The sequence below is a fragment of the Cherax quadricarinatus genome, chromosome 31 (assembly GCF_038502225.1).
Source record: "Cherax quadricarinatus isolate ZL_2023a chromosome 31, ASM3850222v1, whole genome shotgun sequence".
Taxonomy (NCBI): Eukaryota; Metazoa; Arthropoda; class Malacostraca; order Decapoda; family Parastacidae; genus Cherax; species Cherax quadricarinatus.
Window position 1 is genome coordinate 29,170,657 of NC_091322.1, and position 21,617 is coordinate 29,192,273.

The 21,617-nt window shown below is 39.8% G+C and overlaps 1 protein-coding gene across 10 annotated transcripts in view; it reads right to left on the reverse strand.

Annotated features, from left to right (window-relative positions):
• LOC128698933 (uncharacterized) overlaps window positions 1-21,266 on the reverse strand; it is a 122,885-nt gene extending 101,619 nt beyond the window's left edge. For 7 of the 10 annotated variants that reach the window (XM_070090307.1, XM_070090305.1, XM_070090304.1 and 4 more), the window contains exons 1-4: window positions 21,171-21,266; window positions 18,778-18,874; window positions 6,554-6,656; window positions 5,056-5,157 (exon numbers count right to left, since the gene is read on the reverse strand). In XM_070090307.1, coding sequence (XP_069946408.1) covers window positions 5,056-5,157; window positions 6,554-6,656; window positions 18,778-18,842 — 270 coding nt within the window. In that variant the 5' untranslated portion in view covers window positions 18,843-18,874; window positions 21,171-21,266. Of the gene's footprint in view, window positions 1-5,055; window positions 5,158-6,553; window positions 6,657-18,777; window positions 18,875-20,468; window positions 20,821-20,907; window positions 21,117-21,170 lie in introns of those variants that run through there. The other 3 variants (XM_070090300.1, XM_070090299.1, XM_070090306.1) reach the window with 3 other exon arrangements.
• Between the last annotated feature and the right edge of the window lie 351 nt (window positions 21,267-21,617).

Consider the following 21,617-nt stretch of genomic DNA (forward strand, 5'->3'; position numbering starts at 1 on the left):
ACTGTGCACTCCTTACTCTTAGTCAACACCAAAGATAAATACAGTAGTTGCAACTCCTACAAGATCAACAAACTGTACATTTATATATTTTTTTTTTTTTTAATGTGCTGGCCATCTCTCACCAAAGCAAGGTGACTCAAAAAATAAACACTTTCACCATCATTTACACATAATCACTGTCTTTGCACAGGTGCCCAGATATGATACTTTAGATGTCACTACAAACATCTAATATCCCAAACCCCTCCTTTAAAGTGCAGGCATTGTACTTCCCACCTCCAGAACTCGTGTGGCTAACATTTATTATTTATTTTATTTTATTATCACACTGGCCGATTCCCACCAAGGCAGGGTGGCCCGAAAAAGAAAAACTTTCACCATCATTCACTCCATCACTGTCTTGCCAGAAGGGTGCTTTACACTACAGTTTTTAAACTGCAACATTAACACCCCTCCTTCAGAGTGCAGGCACTGTACTTCCCATCTCCAGGACTCAAGTCCGGCCTGCCGGTTTCCCTGAATCCCTTCATAAATGTTACTTTGCTCACACTCCAACAGCACGTCAAGTATTAAAAACCATTTGTCTCCATTCACTCCTATCAAACACGCTCACGCATGCCTGCTGGAAGTCCAAGCCCCTCGCACACAAAACCTCCTTTACCCCCTCCCTCCAACCCTTCCTAGGCCGACCCCTACCCCGCCTTCCTTCCACTACAGACTGATACACTCTTGAAGTTATTCTGTTTCGCTCCATTCTCTCTACATGTCCGAACCACCTCAACAACCCTTCCTCAGCCCTCTGGACAACAGTTTTGGTAATCCCGCACCTCCTCCTAACTTCCAAACTACGAATTCTCTGCATTATATTCACACCACACATTGCCCTCAGACATGACATCTCCACTGCCTCCAGCCTTCTCCTCGCTGCAACATTCATCACCCATGCTTCACACCCATATAAGAGCGTTGGTAAAACTATACTCTCATACATTCCCCTCTTTGCCTCCAAGGACAAAGTTCTCTGTCTCCACAGACTCCTAAGTGCACCACTCACTCTTTTTCCCTCATCAATTCTATGATTCACCTCATCTTTCATAGACCCATCCGCTGACACGTCCACTCCCAAATATCTGAATACGTTCACCTCCTCCATACTCTCTCCCTCCAATCTGATATTCAATCTTTCATCACCTAATCTTTTTGTTATCCTCATAACCTTACTCTTTCCTGTATTCACCTTTAATTTTCTTCTTTTGCACACCCTACCAAATTCATCCACCAATCTCTGCAGCTTCTCTTCAAAATCTCCCAAGAGCACAGTGTCATCAGCAAAGAGCAGCTGTGACAACTCCCACCCTGTGTGTGATTCTTTATCTTTTAACTCCACGCCTCTTGCCAAGACCCTCGCATTTACTTCTCTTACAACCCCATCTATAAATATATTAAACAACCACGGTGACATCACACATCCTTGTCTAAGGCCTACTTTTACTGGGAAAAAATTTCCCTCTTTTCTACATACTCTAACTTGAGCCTCACTATCCTCGTAAAAACTCTTCACTGCTTTCAGTAACCTACCTCCTACACCATACACTTGCAACATCTGCCACATTGCCCCCCTATCCACCCTGTCATACGCCTTTTCCAAATCCATAAATGCCACAAAGACCTCTTTAGCCTTATCTAAATACTGTTCACTTATATGTTTCACTGTAAACACCTGGTCCACACACCCCCTACCTTTCCTAAAGCCTCCTTGTTCATCTGCTATCCTATTCTCCGTCTTACTCTTAATTCTTTCAATTATAACTCTACCATACACTTTACCAGGTACACTCAACAGACTTATCCCCCTATAATTTTTGCACTCTCTTTTATCCCCTTTGCCTTTATACAAAGGAACTATGCATGCTCTCTGCCAATCCCTAGGTACCTTACCCTCTTCCATACATTTATTAAATAATTGCACCAACCACTCCAAAACTATATCCCCACCTGCTTTTAACATTTCTATCTTTATCCCATCAATCCCGGCTGCCTTACCCCCTTTCATTTTACCTACTGCCTCACGAACTTCCCCCACACTCACAACTGGCTCTTCCTCACTCCTACAAGATGTTATTCCTCCTTGCCCTATACACGAAATCACAGCTTCCCTATCTTCATCAACATTTAACAATTCCTCAAAATATTCCCTCCATCTTCCCAATACCTCTAACTCTCCATTTAATAACTCTCCTCTCCTATTTTTAACTGACAAATCCATTTGTTCTCTAGGCTTCCTTAACTTGTTAATCTCACTCCAAAACTTTTTCTTATTTTCAACAAAATTTGTTGATAACAGCTCACCCACTCTCTCATTTGCTCTCTTTTTACATTGCTTCACCACTCTCTTAACCTCTCTCTTTTTCTCCATATACTCTTCCCTCCTTGCATCACTTCTACTTTGTAAAAACTTCTCATATGCTAACTTTTTCTCCCTTACTACTCTCTTTACATCATCATTCCACCAATCGCTCCTCTTCCCTCCTGCACCCACTTTCCTGTAACCACAAACTTCTGCTGAACACTAACACTACATTTTTAAACCTACCCCATTCCTCTTCGACCCCATTGCCTATGCTCTCATTAGCCCATCTATCCTCCAATAGCTGTTTATATCTTACCCTAACTGCCTCCTCTTTTAGTTTATAAACCTTCACCTCTCTCTTCCCTGATGCTTCTATTCTCCTTGTATCCCATCTACCTTTTACTCTCAGTGTAGCTACAACTAGAAAGTGATCTGATATCTGTGGCCCCTCGATAAACATGTACATCCTGAAGTCTACTCAACAGTCTTTTATCTACCAATACATAATCCAACAAACTACTGTCATTTCGCCCTACATCATATCGTGTATACTTATTTATCCTCTTTTTCTTAAAATATGTATTACCTATAACTAAACCCCTTTCTATACAAAGTTCAATCAAAGGGCTCCCATTATCATTTACACCTGGCACCCCAAACTTACCTACCACACCCTCTCTAAAAGTTTCTCCTACTTTAGCATTCAGGTCCCCTACCACAATTACTCTCTCACTTGGTTCAAAGGCTCCTATACATTCACTTAACATCTCCCAAAATCTCTCTCTCTCCTCTGCATTCCTCTCTTCTCCAGGTGCATACACGCTTATTATGACCCACTTCTCGCATCCAACCTTTACTTTAATCCACATAATTCTCGAATTTACACATTCATATTCTCTTTTCTCCTTCCATAACTGATCATTTAACATTACTGCTACCCCTTCCTTTGCTCTAACTCTCTCAGATACTCCAGATTTAATCCCATTTATTTCCCCCCACTGAAACTCTCCTACCCCCTTCAGCTTTGTTTCGCTTAGAGCCAGGACATCCAACTTCTTTTCATTCATAACATCAGCAATCATCTGTTTCTTGTCATCCGCACTACATCCACGCACATTTAAACAACCCAGTTTTATAAAGTTTTTCTTCTTCTCTTTTTTAGTAAATGTATACAGGAGAAGGGGTTACTAGCCCATTGCTCCCGGCATTTTAGTCGCCTCATACGACACGCATGGCTTACGGAGGAAAGATTCTTTTCCACTTCCCCATGGACAATAGAAGAAATAAAAAAGAACAAGAGCTATTTAGAATAAGGAGAAAAACCTAGATGTATGTATATATATATATATGCATGTGCGTGTCTGTGAAGTGTGACCAAAGTGTAAGTAGGAGTAGCAAGATATCCCTGTTATCTAGCGTGTTTATGAGACAGAAAAAGAAAACCAGCAATCCTACCATCATGCAAAACAGTTACAGGTTTTTGTTTCACAGTCATCTGGCAGGACGGTAGTACTTCCCTGGGTGGTTGCTGTCTACCAACCTACTACCTATATACATTTATATAAAGTAATAAATTTCATCTTCTTGGAAAGCAGAGAAGAATTCTTCTTCCATAAGCCATGCATGTCATAAGTGGCAACTAAAATGCCAGGAGAATGGGGCTAGAAAGAAGAAAACTTTGTTTCTTTTCTGGGTCACCCTGCCTGGGAGGGAGAAGGTATTTGTATAAAATAAATTAAATAAATATATATTTATGTATACTACTGTGAGTACGAGTCAAATAAGAGAACATACCTTTGATCTAAAAAAATAAGAGAACATACTTTTAACTTGGTAATACTGATACAAGCATACAAGGAAAATATTAGTGAATTTGAAGATTAAGTTATGCTAATGTAGTTGCTAACAGATATGGAAACAATATATACCCAGACATCCAAGTGAGAGGTCAACTGAGTGCTAAGAGGACCTTCAACACTTACTTCACTTATGTTTTTTTCTAAAGCTTTCGTATGGAATATATACTACTTTGAAAGCATTGAAAAAAGAAAAACTCATACGCACAAGCAGCTTCATGAAAGTAATTCAACAATCAAAGGTTTAACATCACACCATGAACAGCACATTATACAGTATGTCAAGATTACCAATTAATACTACTATTCTGTACAACAATATATAATCAATTATCATGCATTATTTTATTATACACTTACCACTGAACATGTATTAACCCTTTCATCAGCCAGAGTCTGTTACGTAGTTCTACGTCACAAGCTCAGCTCGCTCAGATAAGCTGTGAGCAGTAAGCTCAGTATGGTAAATTTTGGCCTAGATATGAGAGGATGGGTCTGTGCAGCGAGTGTGCACAATATAACAAAAAAAAATCCTGCCCCAAGCAGTGCATGATGGGAATAGCAAAACTCTAACCATTTTTAAATCGCGCCCAGATCGCTAACTAGTGAACCGTCACCTACAGTAGAGGTTAACAAATACTACCATGCAATTTCTTAAGCATGCTTTTTTAAAGTATTTAAATTAAGTACTAGCACATGCAAATCTTATGATCAGTGTATACTAAAATATTTAACTCTGCATGGTGTAAATTCAAAAGTTAATTGTTACTACTATGAAAGATATAAGCATGCTAAAACATTACCGTTTCATAAATCTATCAAGCTGCTTTTTTAATAAACGACGGTTACCTGCTGAGGGTGCGATGGACCAACTTGAAACACCTGTTGGTGCTGTTGCTGTGGAGAGTACACTACCCTCTGCTGTGCTTGCTGTGGTGCAGTGTATACAGCCTGTCAACAATCACACAAAACGCCAATACAATAATCAAGCATAGCTTTCTCACTAATGCCGAGATGCACGAGGATTTTACTCTTACCCTTACTCTCTTACATATCAATGACCCTCACCCAAAGACAAAAAAAAAAAAACAAAAACTGGTGTGCTACTGTGGTCTGAGCAAGTGTAAGAATAAAAATAATAGCATTTCAAGGTGATGGCATGTGGTAGTGGATGAAGCAAGCAATAGAAAATAATTCACAGAAACAAGCAATTACAGTGGTACCTTAACTTACGAGTTTAATTCGCTGTGACCGAGCTCGTAACTCAATTTGTTCATATCTCAAATAAATTTTCCTCATCGAAATTAATTGAAATGCCATTAATCCGTTCCAGCCCCCAAAAAAACACCCCAGGGGCAGGAGAAAATACTTCAATATAGCACTAACATCAACTCTACAGTTAATTTATCCATCAGAATTGATCTAATATGACATGATAAACACTATAAGTAACAAAGAAACATGATATACATTCTAGAATGAATAAAATAGACCATAATATGGCGAGTGTCCATAACATGTTCTTTGGTCCTGGGTAAGAGAAAATGGAGTTCTTGAGAGGCTAACTGCACTAGATCACTAGTGCAGTGATATATGAATATCTCAGAAGTTACTGACTTATTTCACAAAGCCCACCATTTATTATTGAAGTAAATGCAATAATGTTGACAGGAACCATTAAAAAAAAATGACTGTTCTACAATTGGCTTGTGAAATGTTGAAAATATTCAAATATTTTGGGATTTATGTGGGAGTAAAGGACAAAATATTTTGAAAATGTCAAAAACTTAGCAACTTAATTTTTTGTAGAATAATTAAAGACAATTATTTTATAAGTATCAAGTCCCAAAACCACCTTTCGTTGTGCCATTTAGGCTGGGATTCTTGCCAAATGTCATTTTCAGCAAATATTTTTTTTTTCCAGTAAATATTTTTTTTCGCTCATAACTCGGATTTTGGCTCGCAACTCAGAGCAAAAAAAATCGACAGAGTGATGGCTCATAACTCGGAAAACTCTTAAGTTGGGGCACTCATAAATCTAGGTACCACTGTAATGGTATCTTGTAGGAAAGTATTTCAGTGGTCCACCATACCATATAGTGGACAATGGTATGAAAAGCATATATGTACTGTTAAATTTTATCTCTAAAAGCATCATGAGATTTCCAATATAAAACAAACACAACCAAGGAAAAATTTGTGACTACTGTATTAACATACAGTAGTACTTGTAGTGGAATATGGAAAATTCTGATAACAAGGTAATTATTTTTATCTTACACCAATGATCCACTGCTCCCTTGAACTACTGGTATACAAGACAACACAAACAAGACTACATACTAACCTGCTGTGCCTGTGTGTAAATGACTTGCTGACTTGGTTGCTGTGGCTGCTGTCCTGCTGGAATTGTAATTGAATATGTTCCTTGTTCAACCAATATTCCACTCCTAGAATAAAAATACCACCATTAGTAAAATGTCTACGAATACTTGACGCTGAACACTACACATTTTTCTTGTAGTTAAAGGAGGATTGCAGAGAAACAGGATTAAAAAGGGTATGGGATACATAGGCCAAATGTTTACACTGAAACATATACATGAACAGTCCTTAGATAAAGGTAGGGAACTTTTTTGACATATTCATGTAAAAGAAAAAACTATTTCCATGAAGTGAAATACTGTACAGTGTACATGTATAATTGTGGTAAGTGACATGTACACTACATCTGCATTTTGTTTCTCCTCCAGTGCATCTAAGATCATGTCATAGTGGTCCAGTAGTTGTGAGAGGCAGGAGCAACCTGATCGAAACCCATGCTACCTGGGTTGTGCAACTGTTTAGTATCCAAGAGGTTCTTAGAGCCCTTACAAAGATTTTTATGACATGGGATGTTAGTGTTATCGGTCTGTAATTCTTTGCAATTTCTTCACTGCCAACTTTGTGGAATGGGGTTATATCTGTTGTTTTTAGTGACTGTGGGATGACTCATGTCTATCCTCCCTCTGCTCATTGGTTACATTCCCAGGCTTTACACATAAATTCCATTTTGAATTTTTATTCACATAAAAAAATAGAAGATTTACTTTAATGCACTGTTGTAATAATTGTACCACTAATGTTAGCACATTCATGAACACACATTAGACCGACCAGTGGATGTGTATTGGATAAGTTACGTGATTTGTTTACTCTGCAATACTGGGAAAAATCAAATATTTCTGCTACTGTTATATTTCATGCCAGATAATCATTATTAGTGAAAATAAGGTCAAGTGTATTTCCTGTTTTGTTGACTTAACTATCTACTGACTTTAGGTGAATCTGATGCAGAGATTTTATAGATAGTAGGTTGGTAGACAGCAACCACCCAGGGAGGTACTACCGTCCTGCCAAGCAAGTGTAAAACAAGAGCCTGTAATTGTTTTACATGATGGTAGGATTGCTGGTGTCTTTTGTCTGTCTCATAAATATGCAAGATTACAGGTACATCTTGCTACTTCTATTTACACTTAGGTCACACTACACATACACGTACACTGTAGATGAATGGTTCAGAGAACCAACATGTTGATAAATAAGACACGTGCAACTCTTGGATATCTTAATTGAGGAAACGTTTTGCCACATAGGGGCTTCATCAATCCATACAAAGGAGAAACATGAAGAACAGGGGGAGAATGAGGTAATCAGTCCCTCAACCTTGAGTCGATGTGGTCAGTCCATCAATCTTGAATAGAAAACAGCATATGTGCGGAGAAGTATCTTATATACCATAGGCAGGAGAGGTGCAGCAGTAGTAGGTGGTATCACATTTATCCAATGTGGAAGTAGGTCGTGCCTAAGGGTTAGGCAAGTGAAGAATTCCCAAGTATTAAGCTCCCAAGAAGTTGCAGTGTCTGACAGGATTCCTCAATAGATACCCAAGATTTGTACATGTGTCTAATTTATCATACATGTACATGTACATGTACATGTTTATTTATACACACTCATCTGAGATTTCTTTGTTTTTATCTTAATAGTTCTTGTTCTTTTTACTTTTTCTTTTATATCCATGGGGAAGTGGAATAAGAATATTTCCTCCATAAGCAATGTGTGTTGTAAAAGTCAACTAAAATACCAGGAACAATGGGCTAGTAACCCCTTTTCCTGTAAAGATTACTAAAATGAAGAAGAAAACTGTCAAAGTGGGATGTCTGAATGTGCATGGATGTTGTGCAAATGATAAGAAAGAGATGATTGTGGATGCTATGAACGAGAAGCTGAATGTCCTGGTTTTAACTCTTTCAGGGTTTCCGACGTATTAGTACGGCTTACACAACTGGGTTACTGATGTACCAGAATGCCTAAATTCTAACGCCTTCAAATCTAGCGAGAGAAAGCTGGTAGGCCTACATATGAAAGAATGGGTCTATGTGGTCAGTGTCCGCAGTATAAAAAAAAACCTGCAGCACACAGTGCGTGATGAGAAAAAAAAAACTATGTTTTTGAATTAAAACAGCGACTTTGTACTGTATTTTCGTATGGTATTTATGGTTGTATTCTACTTTTCCTGGTCTCACTTTATAGAATGGAAGACATATTACAGATATTGAGATGATTTTGATTAGTTTCACAATGAAAAGTGCCTTGAAATTGTAAAGTAAACAAATCATGCCAAGTGTCCAATACACGTCAACTGGTGAGTCTAATATTCTTTCACAAGTGCGCTGATATTATTTATACCATTTCTACACTAATGCAGAAGTCTGCATAACAGTAAATCTTCTATTTTTTGTTGAGAATAAATATTCAAAGTGGAAAGCAAAAGAAATGTAAGAGGGGCCTGGGGACATGACTAACAAACAGAGAACTTGTTATTTTAGTGCCAGGAATGTCCGTCTTGTTTATTCTGGACCCTATTTGGAAATTGGCATCTTCTGAAATTTGTGTGAAATTGGCAAAATTGCCAATTTCTAACCACTTTATTGGATAGTTGAAATTGGTAAATGGGTGGTTTCTTGTACTCATTCGATAGAATAAATGGAGTTTCAGCGAAAAAAAATATAATTTATGTCGACTAGTACACTGGAATTGGCCGAAAATAGGGCTCAAAGTGGGTGAAATCGACAATGCGTAAACATCGTCGAGACCTCTAACTTCGCGAGAGCATAATTCCGTAAGTTTTCCATCAAATTTCATACTTTTGGTGTCATGATCTGGAAAAGATTCTCTATCATTCCATAAGAGAAAAAAAAATTTCCGAAAAATTTTCGACCCTGAAAACGAGTTTAGGAGAGGGCCTCTTGGCCCTGAAAGGGTTAAGTGAAACAAAACTGAAGGGGGTGGGAGAGTTTCAGTAGAGAAAAGTAAATGGGATTACGTCAGGGATTTCAAACAGAGTTAGAGCTAAAGAAGGAGTAGCAATAATGTTGAAGGATAAGCTATGGCATGAAAAGAGGGAGTATAAATGTATTAATTCAAGGATTATGTGGAGTAAAATAAAGGTTGGATGTGAAAAGTGGGTTATAGTAAGCGTATATGCACGTGGAGAAGAGGGAAGTGTAGAGAGAGAGACGTTTTGGGAATTGTTGAGGGAGCATGTGGAGAGCTCTGAACCAAGTGTGTGAGAGTACTTGTGGTTGGGGATTTCAATGCTTAAGTGGGTAAAAATGTTGTGGAGGGAGTAGTAGGTAAATCTGGGGAGCCAAGGGTAAATGAAAATGGGGAGCCTTTAATTGAGCGATGTGTAGAAAGAGGTTTGGTAATAAGTAATACATATTTTATGAAAAAGAGGATAAATAAATATACAAGGTATGACATAGCACGTAATGAAAGTAGCTTGTTAGATTATATATTGGTGGACAAAAGGTTGATGGGTAAGCTTCAGGATGTGGATGTTTATAAAGGGGCAACTGATATATCGGATCATTATTTAGTTGTAGCTAGAGTTAGAGTAAGAGGTAAATGGGACAAAAGGAAAATGGCAACAAGTAAGAGAGAGGTGAAAGTGTATAAAGTAAGGGAAGAGGAAGTTCAGGTGAGATATAAGCAACTACTGGCAGAAACATGGGCTAGTACAAGTATGAGTAGTGGGGAGCTTGAAGAGGATTGGAATAGTTTAAAAAATGCAGTATTAGAATGTGGGGCAGAGGTTTGTGGCTATAGGAGGGTGGGTGCAGGAGGAAAGAGGAGTGATTGGTAGAATGATGAAGTAAAGGGTGTGATAAAAGAAAAAAAAGATAGCTTATGAAAGGTTTTTACAAAGCAGAAGTGTTATAAGAAGAGCAGAGTATATGGAGAGTAAAAGAAAGCTGAAGAGAGCAGTGAAAGAGTGTAAAAGGAGAGCAGATGATAGAGTGGGAGAGGCACTGTCAAGAAATTTTGCTGAAAATAAGAAAAAAATTTGGAGCAAGATAAAAAAGTTAAGAAAGCCTAGGGAACGAATGGATTTGTCTGTTAAGAACAGAGTAGGGGAGTTAGTAGATGGGGAGATGGAGGTATTGGGTAGATGGGGGGAATATTTTGAGGAACTTCTAAATGTCAACGAAGAAAGGGAGGCGGTAATTTCATGCACTGGCCAGGGAGGTATACCATCTTTTAGGAGTCAAGAGCAGGATGCGAGTGTGGGGAAGGTGTGTGAGGCATTACGTAGAATGAAAGGGGGTAAAGCATCTGGAACTGAAGGGATCATGACACAAATGTTAAAGGCAAGGGGAGATATAGTGTTGGAGTGGTTGGTATTTTTGTTTAATAAATATATAAAAGAGGGGAAGGTACCTAGAGATTGGCAGAGCATGTATAATTCCTTTACATAAAGGGAAGGGGGACAAAAGAGACTGCAAAAATTATAGAGGAATAAGTTTACTGAGGTAATACTGTCCTGCCAAGTGAGTGTAAAATGAAAGCCTGTAATTGTTTTACATGATGGTAGGACTGCTGATGTCTTTTTTTCTGTCTCACAAACATGCCATATTTCAGGTACATATTCCTACTTCTGCTTACACTTAGGTCACACTACACATACAGTTTTTTTTTTTTCCAACAAGTCGGCCGTCTCCCACCGAGGCAGGGTGACCCAAAAAAGAAAGAAAATCCCCAAAAAGAAAATACTTTCATCATCATTCAACACTTTCACCACACTCACACATTATCACTGTTTTTGCAGAGGTGCTCAGAATACAACAGTTTAGAAGCATATACGTATAAAGATACACAACACATCCCTCCAAATTGCCAATATCCCAAACCCCTCCTTTAAAGTGCAGGCATTGTACTTCCCATTTCCAGGACTCAAGTCCGACTATATGAAAATAACCGGTTTCCCTGAATCCCTTCACTAAATATTACCCTGCTCACGCTCCAACAGATTGTCAGGTCCCAAGTACCATTCGTCTCCATTCACTCCTATCTAACACGCTCATGCACGCTTGCTGGAAGTCCAAGCCCCTCGCCCACAAAACCTCCTTTACCCCCTCTCTAAAACCCTTTCGAGGACGACCCCTACCCCGCCTTCCTTACCCTATAGATTTACATGCTTTCCATGTCATTCTACTTTGATCCATTCTCTCTAAATGACCAAACCACCTCAACAACCCCTCTTCTGCCCTCTGACTAATACTTTTATTAACTCCACACCTTTTCCTAATTTCCACACTCCGAATTTTCTGCATAATATTTACACCACACATTGCCCTTAGACAGGACATCTCCACTGCCTCCAACCGTCTCCTCGCTGCTGCACTTACCACCCAAGTCTCAGTAGTAGTAACCAGTTACCAGTAACCACTGTGCCAGTTGACTCACGACCAACCGTCTCTGCCTGAGTCACTGTCTGTTCATATTGCGCTGACCTGGCAGTATTCAAAGACCCTCTATATGGGTACGTGGGCGGCCAGTCAGTCAGTGTTACGAGTGTGAGCAAGGAGGCAGGCCACGGCTGTAAGGGCGCAACCCACCTTATCTGTAATTATACGTACTACCAGCCTACGTGAGTATTTCTTACCTAATCCACGTGTCGAACTCCCACATAATAAATGGTGGCATCTCAGTAGTAGTAACCAGTTACCAGTAACCACTGTGCCAGTTGACTCACGACCAACCGTCTCTGCCTGAGTCACTGTCTGTTCATATTGCGCTGACCTGGCAGTATTCAAAGACCCTCTATATGGGTGCGTGGGCAGCCAGTCAGTCAGTGTTACGAGTGTGAGCAAGGAGGCAGGCCACGGCTGTAAGGGCGCAACCCACCTTATCTGTAATTATACGTACTACCAGCCTACGTGAGTATTTCTTACCTAATCCACGTGTCGAACTCCCACATGATACAAGCTTCACATCCATATAAGTGTGTTGGTACTACTATACTTTCATACATTCCCTTCTTTGCCTCCATAGATAACGTTTTTTGACTCCACATATACCTCAACGCACCACTCACCTTTTTTCCCTCATCAATTCTATGATTAACCTCATCCTTCATAAATCCATCCGCCGACATGTCAACTCCCAAGTACGTACAGTGGACCCCCGCATACCGTTGCCATCACATAACATTAAATCCGCATACCGATACATTTTATCGCTAAGATTTTGTCTCGCATATCGCTAAAAAACCCACTCAACACTATTCGTCCGAGACGCGTCTAATGTGCGGCCTGAGCCAGCCTCACATGTTCCGCCGGTGGCATTGTATACAAGCCAGCCTCTGCGGTAACATCCAAGCATACAATCGGAACATTTCGTATTATTACAGCGTTATTGGTGATTTTATCTGCAAAATAAGTGACCATGGGCCCCAAGAAAGCTTCTAGTGCCAACCCTGTGGTAAAAAGGGTGAGAAATATTATCGAAATACTGTGGTACCATGGTCAACTGCTGATGCTGCTGCTGCTGCTGCTGTAGCACTGTCAGCTGCTGCTGCTGCTGCTGTAGGACCGTCAGCTGCTGCTGCTGCTGTAGCACCGTCAGCTGCTGCTGCTGCTGCTGCTGCTGCTGCTGTACCACCGTCTGCTGGTGCTGTAGTACCGTCTGCTGCTGCTGTAGCATCGTCTGCTGCTGCTGTAGCACTGTCAGCTGCTGCTGTAGCACTGTCAGCTGCTGCTGCGGCTGCTGTAGCACTTTCAGCTGCTGCTGCTGCTGCTGCTGTAGCAGCGTTGTTGGTGTGGCTTATTGAGAATACCAAGAAACAATTAACCCCAGAGGGTTAGCCACCCAGGATAACCCAAAAAAGTCAGTGTCATCGAAGACTGTCTAACTTATTTCCATTGGGGTCCTTAATCTTGTCTCCCTGGATGCAATCCACACCAGTCGACTAACACCCAGGTGAACAGGGAAAAACGCCTGGAACTAGTGCTAATATTGGTGAATTTAAAGCCAGCAAAGGTTGGTTTGAGAGATTTAAGAATCGTAGTGGCATACACAGTGTGATAAGGCCTGTTCTGGAAGAAAATGCCACACAGGCCCTACAGTACTCAGGAGGAAAAGGCACTCCCAGGACACAGTGTCTCTTCAGTCATTGCTGCATCTTCAATAAAGGTAAGTGTCATTTATTCTTCATTTAGTAGAGTAGTACATGCACAATATATATTGTGCATGTACTACTCTACTATTGTGCATGTATCCTTCTCTTTGTGTGTAGGAAAATGTATATTTCATGTGGTAAAAATATTTTTTTCATACTTTTGGGCGTCTTGCACGGATTAATTTGATTTCCATTATTTCTTATGGGGAAAATTCATTCGCATAACGATAATTTCGCATAACAATGAGCTCTCAGGAACGGATTAATATCGTTATGCGGGGGTCCACTGTATCTGAAAACATTCACTTCTTCCATACTCCTCCCCAATTTCATATCCAATTTTTCTTTTTCTAAATCATTTGATACCCTCATCACATTACTCTTTTCTATGTTCACTTTCAACTTTCTATCTTTAAACACATTCCCAAACTCATCAACTAACCTCTGCAATTTTTCTTTAGAATCTCCCATAAGCACAGTATCATCAGCAAAAAGTAACTGTGTCAATTCCCATTTTGAATTTGATTAGCCATAATTTAATCCCACCCCTCCCCCGAACACCCTAGCATTTACTTCTTTTACAACCCCATCTATAAATATATTAAACAACCATGGTGACATTACACATCCCTATCTAAGACCTACTTTTACCGGGAAGTAGTCTCCCTCTCTTCTACACACCCTAACCCGAGCCTCACTATCCTCATAAAAACTCTTTACAGCATTTAGTAACTTACCACCTATTCCATATACTTGCAACATCTGCCACATTGCTCCTCTATCCACTCTATCATATGCCTTTTCTAAATCCATAAATGCAATAAAAACTTCCCTACCTTTATTTAAATACTGTTCACATATATGCTTCAATGTAAACACTTGATCTACACATCCCCTACCCACTCTGAAACCTCCTTGCTCATCTGCAATCCTACATTCTGTCTTACCTCTAATTCTTTCAATTGTCACCCTACCGTACACTTTTCCTGGTATACTCAGTAAACTTATTCCTCTATAATTTTTACAATTTCTTTTGTCCCCTTTCCCTTTATATAAAGAGACTATACATGCTCTCTGCCAATCCCTAGGTACCTTCCCCTCTTTCATACATTTATTAAACAAAAGTACCAACCACTCCAACACTATATCCCCCCCTGCTTTTAACATTTCTGTCATGATCCCATCAGTTCCAGCTGCTTTACCCCCTTTCATTCTACGTAATGCCTCACGTACCTCCTCCACACTTACATTCTGCTCTTCTTCACTCCTAAAAGATGGTATACCTCTCTGGCCAGTGCAAGAAATTACCGCCTCCCTTTCTTCGTCAACATATAAAAGTTCCTCAAAATATTCTCGCCATCTACCCAATACCTCCATCTCCCCATCTACTAACTCCCCTACTCTGTTTTTAACTGACAAATCCATACTTTCCCTAGGCTTTCTTAACTTGTTTAACTCACTCCAAAAATTTTTCTTATTTTCATTAAAATTTCTTGACAGTGCCTCTCCCACTCTATCGTCTGCACTCCTTTTGCACTCTCTCACCACTCTCTTCACCTTTCTTTTACTCTCCATATACTCTGCTCTTCTTATAACACTTCTGCTTTGTAAAAACCTCTCATAAGCTACCTTTTTCTCTTTCATCACACCCTTTACTTCATCATTCCACCAATCACTCCTTTCCTCCTGCCCCCCCCCCTCCTATAACCACAAACTTCTGCCCCACATTCTAATACTGCATTTTTAAAATTATTCCAACCCTCTTCAACCCCCCCACTACTCATCTTTGCACTAGCCCACCTTTCTGCCAATAGTCGCTTATATCTCGCCCGAACTTCCTCCTCCCTTACTTTATACACTTTCACCTCCCTCTTACTTGTTGTTGCCACCTTCCTCTTTTCCCATCTACCTCTTACTCTAACTGTAGCTACAACTAAATAATGATCCGATATATCAGTTGCCCCTCTATAAACATGTACATCCTGGAGCCTACCCATCAACCTTTTAAAATCCACCAATACATAATCTAACAAGCTACTTTCATTACGTGCTATGTCATACCTTGTATATTTATTTATCCTCTTTTTCATAAAGTATGTATTACTTATTACCAAATCTCTTTCTACACATAGCTCAATTAAAGGCTCCCCATTTACATTTACCCCTGGCACCCCAAATTTACCTACTACTCCCTCAGTAACATTTTTACCCACTTTAGCATTGAAATCCCCAACCACCATTACTCTCACACTTGATTCAAAACTCCCCACGCATTCACTCAACATTTCCCAAAATCCCTCTCTCTCCTCTACACTTCTCTCTTCAGGTGCATACACGCTTACTATAACCGGTGGCCTGGTGGCTAAAGCTCCCGCTTCACACACGGAGGGCCCGGGTTCGATTCCCGGCGGGTGGAAACATTTCGACACGTTTCCTTACACCTGTTGTCCTGTTCACCTAGCAGCAAATAGGTACCTGAGTGTTAGTCGACTGGTGTGGGTCGCATCCTGGGAGACAAGATTAAGGACCCCAATGGAAATAAGTTAGACAGTCCTCGAAGACGCACTGACTTTCTTGGGTTATCCTGGGTGGCTAACCCTCCGGGGTTAAAAATCCGAACGAAATCTTATCTTATCTTTCACATCCAATCTTTATTTTACTCCACATAATCCTTGAATTAATACATTTATAGTCCCTCTTTTCCTGCCATAGCTTATCCTTCAACATTATTGCTACTCCTTCTTTAGCTCTAACTCTATTTGAAACCCCTGACCTAATCCCATTTATTCCTCTCCATTGAAACTCTCCCACCCCCTTCAGCTTTGTTTCACTTAAAGCCAGGACATCCAGCTTCTTCTCATTCATAACATCCACAATCATCTCTTTCTTATCATTTGCACAACATCCACGCACATTCAGACTTCCCACTTTGACAATTTTCACATACATGTACAAGCATATATACATACCCCTCTGGATTTTCTTCTATTTTCTTTCTAGTTCTTGTTCTTGTTCATTTCCTCTTATCTCCTTGGAGAAGTGGAACAGAATTCTTCCTCCGTAAGCCATGCATGTCGTAAGAGGCGACTAAAATGCCGGGAGCAAGGGGCTAGTAACCCCTTGTCCTGTATATGTTACTAAATTTAAAAGGAGAAACTTTCGTTTTTCCTTTCGGGCCACCCCACCTCAGTGGGATACGACTGGTACGTTGAAAGAAGTTTACTGAGTATACAAGGAAAAGTGTATGGTAGGGTTAATATTGAAAGAATTAAGAGGCAAGACAGAATGTAGGATTGCAGATGAGCAAGGAGGTTTTAGAGTGGGTAGGGGATGTGTAGATTAAGTGTTTACATTGAAGCATATATGTGAACAGTATTTAAATAAAGGTAGGGAAGTTTTCATTGCATTTGTGGATTTAGAAAAGGCATATGATAGAGTGAATGGGGGAGCAATGTGGCAGATGTTGCAAGTACATGGAATAGGTAAGTAAGTTACTAAATGCTGTAAAGAGTTTTTACGAGGATAGTGAGGATCAGGTTAGGGTGTGTAGAAGAGAGGGAGACTACTTCCTGATAAAGGTGGGTCTTAGACAGGGATGTGTAATGTCACCATGGTTGTTTAATATATTTATAGATGGAGTTGTAAAAGAAGTCAATGCTAGGGTGTTGAGGAGAGAGGTAGGATTAAATTATGGGGGATCAAATACAAAATGGGAATTGACATAGTTACTTTTTGCTGATGATACTGCAAAGGTTAGTGGATGAGTTTGGGAGTGTGAATAATGGTAAAAAGTTGAAAGTGAACATACAAAAGAGTAAGGTGATGAGGGCATCAAATGATTTAGGTAAAGAAAAATTGGATATCAAATTGGAGAGGAGGAGTATGGAAGACGTGAATGTTTTCAGATATTTGGGAGCTGACGTGTCAGCGGATGGATGTATGAAGGATGAGGTTAACCACAGAATTGATGAAGGAAAAAAGGCAAGTGGTGCATTGAGGTATATGTGGTGACAAAAAACATTATCTATGGAGGCAAAGAAGGGAATGTATGAAAGTATAGTGGTACCAACACTCTTATATGGGTGTGAAGCTTAGGTTATAAATGCTGCAGCAAGGAGGCAGTTGGAGGTGGTGAAGATATCCTGTCTAAGGGCAATGTGTGGTGTGAATATTATGCAGAGAATTTGGAGTGTGGAAATTAGGAGAAGGTGTGGAGTTAATAAAATTATTCGTCAAGAGGGCTGAAGAGGGATTGTTGAGGTGGTTTGGTCATTTAGAGAGAATGAATCCAAGTAGAATCACCTGGAGTGTGTTTAAATCTGTAGTGGAAGGAAGGCGGGGTAGGGGTCATCCTCGAAAATGTTGGAGGGAAGGGTAAAGGATGTTTTGTGGGCGAGGGACTTGGACTTCCAGCAAGCATGCGTGAGCATGTTAGGTAGAGTTAATGGAGACGAAGGGTATTTGGGACCTGATGAGCTGTTGGAACATGAGCAGGGTAATATTTAGGGAAGGGGATTCAGGGAAACCAGTTATTTTTATATAGCCGAACTTGAGTACTGGAAATGGGAAGTACAATGCCTGCACTTTAAAGGAGGGGTTTGGGATGTTGGCAGTTTGGAGGGATGTGTTGTGTATCTTTATACATATATGCTTCTAAACTGTTGTGTTCTGGGCACCTCTGCAAAAACAGTGATTATGTATGAGTGAGGTGAAAGTGTTGAATGATGAAAGTATTTTCTCTTTGGGGATTTTCTTTCCTTTTAGGTCACCCTGCCTCAGTGGGAGATGGCCAACTTGTTAAAAAAAAAAAATTTAATAGCTCATGTGTATGTAAATTTTCATACAAGCTGTCTCCTGGGGTTATCTCTGCTAAAACATTATTTACAATAGTCCTCCATTTTTCATGTCTTAGCAATCCCTCTTCTACCCTTTGAATTATACAGTACCTTCCATACTGCCACATGTAATTTAATTCCCTATTCTCTGTATAATATTCACCTCACACATTAATGTCAAAGAAGATTCTTCCATCAAATATCACCAATACTGTGCTGATACACACTTACTCAGTATCCATAAGAGTAAGTTCTTCTCCATCTGGAGAAAATACAATGAGTTGCTGTTCCTCCATGTTGTATACGTCCTACCTGTCTGCTTAACACTCTGAAATCATACAGTAAAATTATAACACACAAAATTAAGTAATGTACAGTATACTGTACAGTTCATATTAATTTTAAGTATGGAATTTATAACACGTTTAGAGTATTCATAGTTGAACCCTTAAATTCATAAATTTTGATTACTCTGTATAGGGTTTTAGTAAAGAATCTTGTGAATAGCCTCATTTCCATTTTTTTGTGGAAAGGAAGGGGCAAATGACTGGACTGCCACACAACTAAATTAAAAGCCAACCACACGATTTCACTCAAAATACTATATGCCATGTGGATTTCATACACCATTCTCTTTTCTTTCTTTTTTATGAATGTCAGTATAAAAAAATTATACACAGAATTTTGTATTACACATTTTAGTGAATTACAGATTTACAAGACCTTCAGGAATGTAAAGCTTGCATAATTGGTAGTTCAAATGTACACTGTCAATCCCAATTTGATCCTTTTCAGCTAACTCCTTCATTATGTAAGAGCCATCATCTGCTAGTGACAAAATACTGTACTGTCACTTACTGTACTTTATTAAGACATAAAAATATATCATATATGTATATTCAGAGCTAGACCTATTGTTTCCCTAATATTATTATTATAATCAAGGGGGAACCGCTAAACCCGGAGGATTATACAGCGCCTGGGGGGGGGATGTGAAAGGCATTCAGGCTTAATTCGGGGAACTGGAGCACAGGCTACTGTAGCCTACGGCCCACACAACCACCTCACTATTCTGACACTTATTACATTCCTTATTGAAGTTATTAACCATTTGCAGAAATATATAGGCTCTGCAAGTGGTGTGTCCAGTATTTATTTTATAAGATGTAACTGGAGTAAAATTGGTTTTGTTGAAATTATTATGTTGGTACAATCAATCAATTCTGCATTATGTACAGTATAAAACTCTCATACTGTACATAATGCAAAGTTAACATTCCTGCAGGGTTGTTATCTGGACACTGCTCATTCTGATAACTACAAATGGAAGATGCTACTTTCAAAAATTAGAACTGTATGAACCCTGTAACAAGCAGAGTATCTGTAACTGTCTTTTCATCAACTGTCAGCATAGTGACAGTTGTCTAAAACAAGAAATAACTTTGTCAAGTTATGGATAACTGCTTAGATTATAAAAATGAAGATAAAGGAATTATACACTGCCCCTAAATCCAATATTAAGTGAACTGTGGAACAGACTGTCAAATATCATTAAGTAAATACTTTAGTTAGCTGTAAAAATATATTAGGCAAATGAATGGTAATGGATGGATTAAGATCACCTGCATAGTGAGCCAGTAGGACTAGTGTTACTCTTGATACAAGATTTTGGAGGAGAGTATTATCATAATCAAGAGAGGAGCGCTAAACCCGTAGGATTATACAGCACCTGTGGGGAGGGGGATATGGAAGGTATTCAGGGTTGTATTAGGGAATTGGAGCACAGATCCCTCAGCAGCATCAAGGAACCTCCCTTGAGGGGTTGGAGGAGAGTAATAATAAAAATTATTATAATAAACAGCCAACTCATTGGCCACTGGAAAGCTGTAACTAGGACTAAATAACAGAACTTTAATAATTACATCGTGGCAAGAGTGTGAGAAAATGTTTTTCTTCCACGAGACATTATTAGGGATAGTTGTGTGGTTGTGTCCACCTGTTTCCATCCACACCTGCCACACATACACTCCCCCACGACACACTAGCAGCTACACAGGAGAAATAAACCAATATTTTTGTGGAAAGTTATGCCAGAGGCAGGACCGGGCGAGGATCACCTGGCAGGGGCAGCGGTGCCATATTTCTCACCCGCAATTTCATTTCCACACCTCTCTGCCCTCATTCCCTCATTCAGGACCATGAATAAACATCAAATCTGATGCAGCAACGAATGTAGGGGAATAAAAACACTAGAAAAAATATGTATAGCAATGTGTGGCGGCGCCGCTGCCTCGGCCGCTCCTGCAACACAACATAAATTAACCCCCACGAACATTCTTATATTTTAACACAAATATCTACCATAGCGGCCCCGGGAGGAGCCTTTTATTAATACAGAATCCCTCAGTGAAAATCAGAGAGAGTGATGGAATCCAGTACAGTCCCTCCAGAGGCTGTAACTTCGGTTAATTAGCAATATTAAAGGAAGGGTGATGGTGAAGGCACCACCGAGAAGCTGGTAAGTATTTTAGTGTTGTTGTGGCAGTAATGGCGGGTTTTGTTCCCTCACACCCGCCTCACACACTCCCTGACACACAACACCCAACATCACACACATCTCTCACCCAAACTGTCGGGAAAAGTTGGGTAAATCAGATTCTGGGTAGGCGGAGTGAGAGTGAGGGAGCACTGTCCGCCATGTTGGGTCGAGGGTTACTGAAGCGCCGCAAAACCACTGTCGTAAACCACCTCCACCATCAACCCCGCCAATATTACTCGCTACTTTATCTTACTTTACTTTCATAAAAGCAACCCCATACAATTAAATAGTAAAACTATTTCTCCTTCATACTTTAAACTGACTGTGGGAAACCTCAAGGTTATAAAATAAGAGCTGTGTGAAATTAATATATAGTACATTTCGCGGCGTTTACGACAGTGAGAAACAAGTGAAGTTGTGATGGCGTCCTCTGGTGTAGGTGTCATGGCGGCTCCTGCAACACACTCACACATACCTATTGATTCCCATCCTCCAAAACATCCTCTGTTTCTTGCATTTTCGTACAATTATC